The sequence below is a fragment of the Myotis lucifugus genome, unplaced genomic scaffold (assembly GCF_000147115.1).
Source record: "Myotis lucifugus unplaced genomic scaffold, Myoluc2.0 scaffold_140, whole genome shotgun sequence".
In the NCBI taxonomy this organism is placed as follows: domain Eukaryota; kingdom Metazoa; phylum Chordata; class Mammalia; order Chiroptera; family Vespertilionidae; genus Myotis; species Myotis lucifugus.
In genome coordinates this window covers 1,692,211-1,704,973 of record NW_005871188.1, presented here as the reverse complement: position 1 = coordinate 1,704,973, position 12,763 = coordinate 1,692,211, and the positions used below count along the sequence as shown (strand labels likewise).

Genomic DNA, 12,763 nt, shown 5'->3' with positions numbered 1-12,763 from the left:
GCACCAGTTCCAGGCATGGGGACCAAGCATGCTATGACCAGGTGTGTAGGGTGGTGGTGCAGAGACTGGGCACTGGCACATGGAGCTCCCTGAAGCACCGAGTCTGAGTGCCCAGTCACCAGGTGCACACAGGTTACTGAAGCGCTAGGCCAGGTGTGAGGCTAAGAGGAGCGCTGGGTCTGAGCATGCAGGGTCCCTGAAGCTCTGGTTCCATGTGCAGGGAACAGGTGCGTGGTGTTCAGGCAAGCCCAGGTTCTAGTACATGGGGTGCTGGCGTGTGGGGTGCTGACACTGGGACTGGACACTAGCATGCTTGGGACCCTGAAATGCAGGTCTGGGCGTGCAGGCAGAGAGGCTTAATGTGGAAGGTCTCTCTGTCCTACAGTCCCTACTGGGAGCTGCCAGTGAGGTAGATCGCCACTCACTGCAGGGGTGACAGGTGAGTAGCTCACTGTGTGGGTGCTAGGTGGTGTCTGGGGCAGTCTGGGTGCTGGTGTTGCTGCACTCCTGGCCTCTGTTGCTCCCCTCTTCAAAATGGCATGGGCTCTGGGCTCAAGCCTCATGGGTCTGGGAGTGCCCCCTGCAGTCGTAGGGGCTGTGTGTCCAGAAGAGCCCTTTCTGCTAGTCCCTGAGACTCCTGTGAGATCTAACCATCCCTCACTAACCCACACACACACCACAAATGTCCACACATGCCCCTCTCACTCCTTTACATACTCACATGTTCTCCCTCACTGCCAGCCTGCTAGCCACCATGTTGGGATCTTCAGATGTTTTATTTTTTAAAAAGTTATAATTATTACCTTAATGTCATTATTAGCCCAATTTATGTTCCTCTAGACCAGTGATGGTGAACCTTTTGAGCTCGGCGTGCCAGCATTTTGAAAAACCCTAACTTAACTCTGGTGCCGTGGCACATATAGAAATTTTTTGATATTTGCAACCATAGTAAAACAAAGATTTATATTTTTGATATGTATTTTATATATTTAAATGCCATTTAACAAAGAAAAATCAACCAAAAAAATGAGTTCATGTGTCACCTCTGACACGTGTGTCATAGGTTCGCCATCACTGCTCTAGACATCAGATTCTTGTGGTAAAATGTCTTTGGTTGAATGTTTGTTTCCAACATCACTAACCACTGTAGGCCATGACTCTGAGCTAGACCCATCTTCAACAATCAAAAATCTGTGTGAGGATCTCAAACAATATGGAGTAGCAGGAGAGGACTGCTTACTACTCTTTCCTTTATCATGTAACTTCATACAAAGCTGAGGTTGTCTTCCACTAGGGTGAATGGAGAGCTACCATGTTTCTCTGAGTCTTGGCTGGGATAAGAGCTCTACTGCAGGCTGTCTACACAGGAGCACGTCTTTCTGTTTCTCTTGCAGGGAGTTGGCTTCTGGAATACCAGAACCAAGGGGAGGTGGCTCCATGGGTTCTTTTAGGGAAGCTATTTTCTTTTCCTCCGATCTGATCTGTAGGCCATTGTTACTTTTTGTGGTACCAGTTTTTCAAATTGGCCAAACCATTTCTCAACCATGTGCTGGGGTGAAGAGTTACAGAATGCATTTGTGGATGACACGCTACAGGGTCATTTTTTTGTAAAAGCCAGGCAGCTGCTGGTCTGCCTAGAGGAGATAGCAAGCATTCCAGAAATGAGACTGGAACTGCAAAGTCAAAATAAAGTTTTCCCTCCTTGCTATGAGGTTGAAAAGTATAATCTATTGGAGAGGAAGTTTTAATGGGTATAAACGCAGAATGTTCAGCAATCTGAGAAGAAGCAGTCTTGGAAGCTCACTGATGAGCCAGATGGGAAAGTATACGTTTACCTGGAGGGTAAAATCATAGTATTTTGCTTTGTGGTACTACTCTTGCCCACCTCAATCCCCATGACTGAACTCTGATTACTAAGATTTTGCCCTTCCATTTGCAAAGACTTGTGCTGTTTTAGATGATCATCCTCCCCATGCAAGTGACCAGTCCAGTACTTAGTTTTGTTTTTTTAAGAATATCCTTCTGAGATGCAGGGCTGGCCATCAGTGTTGGTCTCTGAGCAGTGCTATTGCCTCTTTAAACTCTTGAGGACATCATTTGTGTGTGGAAGGGCGTGTCCTGGTCTATCTGAGTCAAAGGGCTAGTTCCTGGGATGATCATGTGAGGACATGTGACTGCAAAATGCCACAGAAAGGGCCTCTGACTTCCATTCAGGGAGAAGCTTCACATGAGTTTCTTCATTACCAAACAAGCTTTTCATCTTAGCATTTTTATTAGTGAGATATTTCTTGATATTAGGGCCTGTGACTAAACTCTGTTTAAGATACATCTTACCCTCTTCCTGTAGGGGTTGATTCTGCTTCAAATGTTCCTTATCTTTTTTTTTTTTTTTTTTGAGAGAGAATTACATCATGACTGGACTTCCCTAGCTTTTTTTCTGGTAAAACTGCATGAGACAGCAAAGCATTGAATCTAGGTAGTTGATGCGGGCTTCAAGCGATGCAGGTGTTGCCTTGAGCTTGTTGCTGCAGCTGTGGTCAGACAGCTGGGTGAGGTCATGCCTGATGGGGCCTCTGCATGTTCCTGTAGTGTGGCCTCTCTGTGTAGTATTGAAACAGTCACTTCTTGGATTCAAGAGGCCGTTCCACTTGAATGTCTTCATGTTTAGAGCTTTCTAAGTCAAAGTCAAAAGACCATCCACCTCAGGCTGTTCAAGGTCATCATCACTAATGGTTAAGACAGAGTCTATGATTCTGCTCCCCCGACCAAGGTTCTTTACCAAGTCACTGCATGGAGCATCAGCATCCACGTTCAGCCCATTTTCCAAGCTGTCAGAAAGGGAAGTCAGTCATTTGTAAGCAAGAGATATTGGAGGCATTCTCTCTAGTATCACATCTCACTGAAACTTCTCCAAAGAAGGAAGTGATTTCTGCTCCAAATATTCGACCACAATTTCAATCAGAAATTGAATAAGCAGAGTAACCATTTTTATAAATTGTTTTTCAGTTCTGGGCTGGAGGAAGTAGGAGGCCAAATAATGCTTGGAGCTATACACACTGCAAATTAAATGCAATTATATGACTGGGTGAGCAGTGTTGCTCAATGTTGTGTAGAACCTCGAAAGGTTACCTTAGGAGAACAATATTGGCTCTTGGAAGATGGTCTAATAACCTTTGAATTATACTTATTTTCTCTGCATCATTTCCTTGATCCATTACATAGACCCAGTGATGATGGAATCTGATGAAAAAATACTTCCGGGAATATTTTGTAGAAAAACCTTTAAAACAGATGCTAACACAAAAACAGGCTCACAGTCCAGGTGACCTCAACTCTGGAATTCAGTGTCTCTTTCAGTTCCCTAGGAGATTTCACCTTGGATGATTGTCTGAAGAGGCCTTTTGTGAGGTGTCCTTTTAGATTAAGAAAAAAAGCTTATGTGAGACAAGTTTGGGATGATTGTCATCCTCACAGATACTTGGCACAGTCACTGCAAAGAGATGTCCTGGCATAGAAGAGGTTGGTGACATGGGCAAGTTTTCCAGATGAGTGCCAGAACCCCACCCAAAGGCCCAATTTATGATAGATCTCCTTTTAAATGTCTTCCGATCTGAATCATCAGCTTCGTGGCCCCACCAGGAGGCTGGGCTGCAGGGTGAACTGGCCCTGCACCTGCTGGGGCAGCTGTTCCATGAGGAAGGGCTCTTGGTGGCTGGAAGGTCTGGTGGAGTCCTCTCATCCCTGTGTGGAGAGGAGAGAGTCTCAAAGATGGCTCACTTTAATTCCATAGGGACATTCATGCCCAATAAGTGGACATGGTGCCTCTTCTTTGCCAGAAGTGACCCATAACTGCTCATCTCTCTCAGAGCCAGTTATCCTGAGCTTTGGTAGTGATGTGTTGGTAACTTCATTTGCTGTATCTCAATTCTTTTTTGTTATAGTATTAGAATAGGTGCTATTCCCAATGTCCTTGGTAAAGATTTTGAGGGGCTTGCTTTTTGGATAGTCCTTCTCCTTCTCTATATTGATGTATCTCTGAAGGAGAGAGCCATTTGTCCTTCTGTTCAGTGAACTGAAAGTGGCCACAAAGTTCCCTGTGGGCCAGCCCAGGACAAATGATCTCATTGCATTAGTACTGCCTTCTCCCATTTTACCCACACAGCTTGCTGTCCACACTTCAGTTAATTATATTTTTTATCTTAAAGTCGTAGTTATATTTTATTTTCACCATAACAAATAGTTAATTGAACAGGAAATGATGCCACCCCCACCTCTGCCAGCCTCTTTTGAGTTCTACCTGGCCATCAAATATCAGAGTCTTAATGGATCACACGAATGATGATAGAAATGCACATGTGTTCAGACTAGCAGGAGTCATCTCCTTGGTATTAGGCCATTTTTGTAGGACTTTATCTCTAGTAAGAGATGGAGTACTCCTCCTTTTTTCTAGTGCTTTCATTTTCTTCATCGTGTGTTGGGACACCACCAGCCCTGATGACTACCTTCAGGGCCTACAGAAAGGCAATGTCTCAATCTTGACTGCCCCCCTAGCTGAGAAGTGAGGGGTGGGGGGTTTGTGAAGGAGAGGGCTGCCTGCCTACCCTGTGGAGAATGGAGCGGCAGACAGAGGCTGCTGGGAGTTCAGAGACTGATTTGAATCCAACACTGAATATGCAGAATACTGAGTCCCCCTGGGAGATTTGGGAGAAGAGAAAGGGTACCTTGGGTAAACAAGGAGAAAGCTGTTTGGCCGGTCTGGTCCTGAGAAAGTGGGTGTGTGTGGCTCCAGAGGGTGTTCCTCCTGTGGCATAGCAGGCTGGCTCAGCGTCTTCCCCTTATTGATGCCAGGCCTCCTTGGGGTGGACACACCTGTCAGGCAGGAGGATCTCCCAGTCTGTTCCCTTAGAGCAGCGGTTCTCAACCTGTGGGTCGAACGACCCTTTCACAGGGGTCGCTTAAGACCATTGGAAAACACATATATAATTACATATTGTTTTTGTGATTAATCACTATGCTTTAATTATGTTCAATTTGTAACAATGAAAATACATTACAATTCATAACAGTAGCAAAATTACAGTTATGAAGTAGCAACGAAAATAATTTTATGGTTGGGGGTCACCACAACATGAGGAACTGTATTAAAGGGTTGCAGCATTAGGAAGTTTGAGAACCACTGCCTTAGAGTCTCCTGCTTTGCTGACAAATGTTCCTGATCTCTCAGTTGCAATAGTTCCATAAACTAGCAGTGTCATTCATTGTACTTGGCCAGTTCATCAATAAGAGACAGAGGACTGGACCAGCCAGGGCAAGGCTCAGTAAAGCAGGAAGGTGGGACTCAGCTAAAATTCCAAGTGCTCTCAATGGAGTCTAACTGAAATAATTTTAAAATTAGTTTTTCATAGAAGTTTATATTACACTCAAATATCCTAGAATCATTTTATAAAAGAGAGTCATAATAACTCTATTTAGTCTTTACTTTCTTTGCCTTTAGCCTCCCAAATAATTCCTCCCTACAGCAATATGCTGTTAGATATGGAGTTCCAGCCATCATTTGTATCAAGATAATGAAAGTCCTATGAAAAAGTTTGTGGAGCCATAAGATGGACAAGTCTGAGTCCTAATGACATCCTTGAGTAAATGCACCAGCCCTGGGCTGCCTACCTTTGGAGTTTCTGTTCTTTGGGGAAAAAGTAAATTAAGGTACTCTTAATCATCAGGTTTTCTTTTACTTGCAACTCAAGTCTTCCTAATACTGTAATTGAACATGGCCTAGAGCCAATCAACAATGACCAGAGTTAGGAGATGAATGGGATCACGTTAGAACATGGGAACATCCCACCATACTTAGTGTTAGGGAGGGTGGGTAATGAGCATGGAATGTTATTTCTAAGAAAAAAAAAAAGGTGAAATATAGTAAGCAGATAATTTCATAAATGCCCACTAGAGAGAGCAATTTTTGAAGATCATTCAAGAGTATTGAGCCTGTGGATTTTAGATGAAAAGAAATCTAATTCAGAAAGAAGAACTAGAAATATGGGGGGGGGGCAAGAGATAATCAATTTGATTCAGATAGTTATTAAAAGAATTTTTCCACCAAACAGCCAAAATCTCTCTAGTTGACCATTTGGATACAGGAGCTTCCTGGCCACCCACCCCCTTCCTATGCGATGCTCTCAACATCCGTTCCAGGGTCCTAAGAATGTCATGGATCAATTGAAGAGAAGGGGTCATTTAGGAAAATGTTGGGAATAAGATATTGGAATACATGCAGGTGCCCCTCTGTTAAGCAATCAAGGAACAATGGTCATTGGGCTACTGTTGAGAGTAGTCCTCACCTGGCAGCAACAGAAAGGACATTTAACATTGCTCTTGCATACCTGCATCCATGATGATTTCATGTAGTTGGCAACCAGTAGCATTAGCAGAAGAGGTGAACGCTGTTTTCACTCATGTCACAGAGAATTCATATACTCTTTTTGGAAAACACATATTTAAAACCTTTTAACTTAAACCCATACCAACATCTTTACAAACTCAGGAGTCAAGAATCAGTTCCCTTTGTCTTCTATATCTATTTAGAGTATGTTTCCTCCCATGTCTAACTGTTTAGCTAGGACCAGGACCTGCTTCTAGAAGTGATAAGATTGAATGAATGCAGAAGGAGGAAAAAGCACATTTGAACTAAAGATACTGGTGCACTGTATAAATCAAAATGTGCGTCCAGACAGGGATGAGGGCTGAAAGGGTAGATTTGTGAGGTACCCACAGATGGAATGATGAAAAGTTCCCAGAAGAACATTTAGAACAAAAGGATGGGCTCAAACTCAGAAGACAGGGCACCTGAGATATTTAGGGACAAGGGAAACAAGAAGTGTTAGGACTTTTGGTGCAATGCCACAGAAGCATGTGGGAAGAGAGTATCATGGAGGACAGTGTGGTCAGTGGATACAGAGTTGCACTCTCTGATCAGAAAACCTGAGTGCTGACTACTGGACTCTGGAAATTGAGAAATCACTGGCTACCTTTGAAACAAGTCACTGACTACCTTCAGAAAACCGGATGAGGTGGCAACTACATTGAAATTGACAAAATATATAGAACAACAATAGCTCATGGTGGGCAGTTATAAGATTAATCTTTTTGTTCCAGCTGGGAGACTTCAGCATGTTTTAATTTTATTTTGTGCCATAAGGAGTGAGACGATAGAGAGAAACCTAAAAGACAAGAATATATACCACTAGGAAACCCCAGGGCCAGACTCCAGGTTTGTATTTTCACTCTTCTTCCCATTTTAAAGTGGGTCTTGAAATCAGGTTATTTTTACTTTAAAATTATCCTTTGTGTTTCCAGAAAAATTTCTTTATTCATTTATTTTTATCTTTTGACTCCATTTACCCATTTGTCCCCTCCATACCTCCCCTAGTTCCTGCCCTCTGGCAACCTCCAATCTGTTCTCTTTATTTATGAGCTTGTTTTTGTTGTTGTTTTGTTTTTTAGATTCCACATATAAGAATGAGCATACAATATTTGTCCTTCTTTGTTGGCCTTATTTCACTTAGCATAACGCCCTTGAGGCCCATCCATGTTGTACCAAATGGCAACATTTTATTTGTTTTTATGGCTGAATAATATTGTACTGTGTGTGTATGTATATATACACAATTGCTTTATCCATTCATCTGCTGACAGACACTTAGGTTATTTTCCATGTATTGGCTATTATAAATAACCCCAACACACATGAAATTTCATGTTTCCTGATAATTCATTTTACATTTCTAGTCTCATCATGTATTTGCCTTCTGTATTTTTTGTTTGTCCTTTAAATATTTGACCATTTACTTATTCCTTTATAATGAATGGATATCTATTGATGACCTGCTACTTCCTCTTCTATACTAGATGATGGCAACTCCACAGCACAACACAAGTGCCTTCAAGGAGCTCATGAACTAGGAGAGAAGGCACAGATAAGCAAGCAATTACAAAGGTGTGGGAAGAATTTCTATAACCATGGAGCACAAAGGAGGGGATACCAAACCCAGACTTAAAAGTCAGAAAACAAACAAACAAACAAAAGAAACAAACAAACAAAAAAGAAGTTTGAAAACATGCTTCAGAGGAAAGGAAAGCTGCACTGAGCCTGGAAGTAGGCGCTGCAGGATATGTGTGTAGACACTGGGGTTTCTGTAGCTGCCATCTCTCTTTTTGTCACCAGAATTACCATACTGTGAACTTAGTTTTTAAAACTTACCAGTTTGCTATTTTGACCAATTACTTCCTTCACACTTTATTCTGTAACATTTAAGAACCTACTCACTGCCCTGGGTTGTGTTAAATGTTATTTTTTCTTTTAAAGACTCATGACATGGAATTCCCGGCTTTCTCCATCTCCATGATTTTTGGAAATGAAAAATCTGCTTTTCTAACATGCAAAGTATTCATCTGGCTCTGCACATTTTTTCTTCCTTGACAATCAACAACTTTCAACATTTAGGTTTCTTTTTCTTTCAAATTGTTCAGTCAATATAATTTACTGGGTGCTTTCTTTGAGCATTTCTAATAAATGCTCAGGGACATACAAAGATGACTAAGACTTAGGCCCATTCCTCACAAAATTTACAAACTAATGAGGAATATAGGTGCACAGAGAACACAATAAAGAGAATAAAAGTACTCACCTAAAGATATTTTATTTTAAAGATAATAATTTCTTGTTTAGAATTAAGTCCAGAAGAGAGCCCCTTCTCTCTTCCTTAATCATTAGAGAAATGACAAGATCAAGTAACACTGTAAGGACAGAAAGTTCAGAATTATATAATTCTTTAAAAAGATGTGTTTGTTTTTCCAGTACATCCCAGGTGAGGAGATCTATAAATCAGCCTGAGCATGTCCCATAATTTAAAAGTCAATTCATCAGGTTACCAAAATTTAATAGTGGTATCATGAATCAAATTAAATTTGAAATATATATTGGAACTACAGTGCTACCCATGGGCTCTCACTTTCTACGTTACATATTTCTGTAATTTTGGAATAGTTTACAATGATCTAGCATTACATTGTAATAAGAAAAAACTATATGTTTATAAATATGAATGTATGTGGAGCTTCCATTGTGCTAATTCTCTAGACAGGTAGCTGTTAGGCTGCTTTATCAAAATGAAAATATAATGTAATTATAAAAGTTCAAAATATATGAAAAATAGAGAAAATCACCTGTAAAGCTACCATACTAACACAAATGTTATTGACGTTGCTGATGTGTTTCTTTCCTCTCCATTATTCTGTATATTGTGAGGTTGTTTTTAAATTACTAGATAAAAATATTCCTCAATAATACTTAACCCTCAATAACATTTTTCTCCCTAGCTGGTTTGGCTCAGTGGATAGAGCGTGGCCTAAAGGGTCCCTGGTTCTATTCCAGTCAAGGGTACATGCCCGGGTTGCAGGCTCGACCCCCAGTAGGGGGTGTGCAGGAGGCAGCCGATCAATGATTCTCTCTCATCATTGATGTCTCTCCCTCTTCCTTCCTCTCTGAAACCAATAAAACTATATTTTAAAAAAAGAAGAAGAACATTTTCTTCATATGTATCTAGTTCTGTGTTTTGGCCCAGTTGGAATGGTAGAATCATGGAATGTTTACATGAAAAGGTTTTATCTTAAGATCTTAGGACGATCTATCCAGAAATATCCAAACTCACGTATCTTCCAGTAAATAAAATTTTTATATTTTAGATTTACCATCCTTTAGATGGAGGCACATTAACAGTAAGCAAAAATCCAGATTTTATTGGTATTTGTCTCTACCTGCTCACATAGGACCCCAATCTCCTGAAAAGTTTCCTCAAATTTGTTTGGGAGTTCAGGTGATGTTCTACACATATAATCAAAACCAGTTAACTAGTCAACTGGATATTGCCGAGTGACCTGGTACTGCTGCCTCCCCCAGGGTACTGCCATGGAGGTCCTGGGAGCTCTGGCATGCCAAGCAGTGCATTGGTCCCTGGACCAGCAACATTTGGCAGAATTGTTAGAAACTCGGAATCAGACTCCATGAATCAGCATATACAGCTTAAGCCCAGGTGAATTATATACAAATTGCAGTTTGAGAAGCATCTGCTTAAAGTGCTTTCTGGGACTAAGGTATGAATTCAATTAGGGACAAGGGCAGGGTTGGGTCACGAAATAAAAGTGACAAATACTGCGACTTTTTGTAATGACCTCTTCCCTTTGATGATGTTATTTATTCTTTCGACTTGCCAAAGTTAGAATCATGGCTCCTTCTCTCAGGATAGCTGTCCCTCAGGAAACTCCCAGGCTCCTCACTGCCTCCTAGAGATCCACTTGGTGACCTGCCACTTTTATGTCACTTCCACCAGACATGGCTTAGGCTAGATCTAAGAATCCACCAGACCATGGGAAATCACATTGCTGCACATGAAAGCTATACTTTTATGTAATAAGTTTTGAGTTCACACCTATTATTTACAAATTATTTTATTATGAGCAATAGGACTACCAAGATAAGTAAAACAATCTCTACTCTAAAAGGAGGCTAATGAAGTGGTAAATGTTGAGGCAGGTCAGAACTTCTGGGAGGCCATTTGAGGAAGGAGCCAAAAGCTTCCCAAATGCAGCAGTCTTACTGCAGCGATGAGAAACCATTACTGTGTCTAATCCCTACAGCCTGTGTGTGCCAGTTCTCCAGGTGGAACCCCCTTCTTCCATTTCTCTTTCCCTACATTCTTACCCACCTTGCAAGGCCAGTTTCAACTGCCGATTTATCAGTGAAATCTGCCGGAATCCCCTCAGAACCACCATCATGACCTGTCTTCAGATCAATTATGTGCATTGTAGCCTTATGGGTGGGGGCTATGTCCCTTATAGACAAATAATGCATTTTAGTGAGTCTTTTTAGATTCCCCAAAGGACCTAGCATGATGTGTCATAAATTGTTTTTAAAGAAAAGACTTCGTTAAAGCTAATATATCTACTCTGTTATCACTTTTCTATTCAGGAAGTAGATCTGCCCTCTCAAATCATAGAAAAAAAAACATGAGAGAGAGTGCTCTACAATGGCCTGTATATTAAGGAAAATTAATTTCCACCTTCCCCCATATACACCCTTTTCTCTGATGAGATTGGTTCTCTGGTGCAGAAACAGTGTCCTCATTCGCAAATGAGTAGCTGTTAATCACAGCTGGGTCAAATTTGATCTAGTTTTCAGCTGCATGAAAGTGGCTATCTGCCTACTAGTATTTAAGAAGTCCATTAGGTTGCTGTGTAGCTCAGTACTTTTTATGCCTGGTTTTCTCTAAAGCTGAGATGGAAGAAAAAAAACCGCTCCGTGAAGAGTGCAGTGTTGCTGTTAATAAATTAGCGTCTTTTAAGCTGCACATCAGTGATGCTTATTTATTTATGGTTAGTATCCATGTTTGAGTCAGTGGGAGGGAGGTTTCAGACCTAATGTATCCTGTGTCTTCCTAATAATGGTGGTTATGGTGTGATGATAGATGAAACAGCAATATAGTGGCTTGGATTTTGCTGCTTTATGTCCTAATAATTTAGAGCTGTGATTGCAAACTATGAGCTATGATAGGGAGAATCACAGTTCGTTCCAGTGGGTTGCCAAAACTATGGGTATCACCAGTGGTAGACTGAATATTTTCACTCATATTCTATTTTAGAGTTAATGTTGATGTGTTAGGATAGGTGAAAAAGATTGACATTATAATGTCATTTAATTTTTACTGGAAATTTCCTGTGTTTACAGTGTTACTGAATATAAGTAACTAGCATATGGGGTTCACAAATCTGATCATTAAAGAGGCCATTATAGCCAAAGATTAGGTCCCAGCAAGTTAAAATCTGGGTGGTTTTCTTTGAGGCAGCCTGGGTTTGAACAACAGCTGGGGCCTTTTGGAAGTCAAAGGGCAAACCAAGGAACTCAGCCTGAACGAAGAAGGTCTCTTTGGGACAACTACAGAGACAGCTAAGTGAGTATGTGTCAGATTTCCAGCCTTCAAAATCAGCTTGTCTCACCTCCAGTTTCTCCCTATTCTCACCCCTGTCCCAGGCCTATAATTCCCTTGAAGACTCAGTGCAATCTCTGTTTGCCGAATTCTTTGAAAACCAAGCTGATGTGAAGAGGGAAAATGGAAAGGAATTCCTAAAATATCTAAGAAAATGTGGGAATACAATCTGCCTTCCAGTGTTTAAGGTGACTGTGTAATTTTTCATGATGATTTTAATGGGTCCTCTCCTGGGTCTAGAGAACTAAAATATTTGTTACCACCTAACTTTTTGGGTTACCCATAATACACACGCTATTATAGTAACTGACTTTGAGTGCAAGCATCTGTCTTCTTTGTAGCCTCTTCATATCATTTTGAGTAAATTGTCAATCACTAAATGGTTGCTTAGCTTTTCTCGATGAGCCACACATACCGTGGTCTCTGGACCAGAGCATCAGCATCACCTGGGAAATCATCAGAAATGCAAATTCATGGATAAACTGAATCAGATGCTCTAGGGGTGGGCTCCAAGGAGCTATAATTTAACAAGCTCCCCAAGTGACTCTAATGCTCAGGCAGATTGAGAAGCACACCTCTAATGACCTCTTCTAGAACAGTTAGCATCCTCTATCACAGTGGTTCTCAACCTTGGCTGCACATTAGAATCACCTGGGAATCTTTTTAAAATCCTGATTTCTGGGCCTCATCCTCCGGAAATTCTGTTTCTTTGTTATGGGGTGAGG

At 41.2% G+C, this 12,763-nt stretch overlaps 1 protein-coding gene and 1 pseudogene across 1 annotated transcript in view; one reads left to right on the top strand and one right to left on the bottom strand.

Annotated features, from left to right (window-relative positions):
- Positions 1–1,079: 1,079 nt before the first annotated feature.
- On the bottom strand, positions 1,080–7,117 carry LOC102441021 (annotated as a pseudogene).
- A 4,214-nt stretch (positions 7,118–11,331) lies between these two features.
- LOC111827163 (ferritin, middle subunit-like) overlaps positions 11,332–12,763 on the top strand; it is a 3,209-nt gene continuing 1,777 nt past the window's right edge. Inside the window, exon 1 of the mRNA XM_023758850.1 lies at positions 11,332–11,427. Coding sequence (XP_023614618.1) covers positions 11,332–11,427 — 96 coding nt within the window. The remainder of the gene's footprint in view (positions 11,428–12,763) is intronic.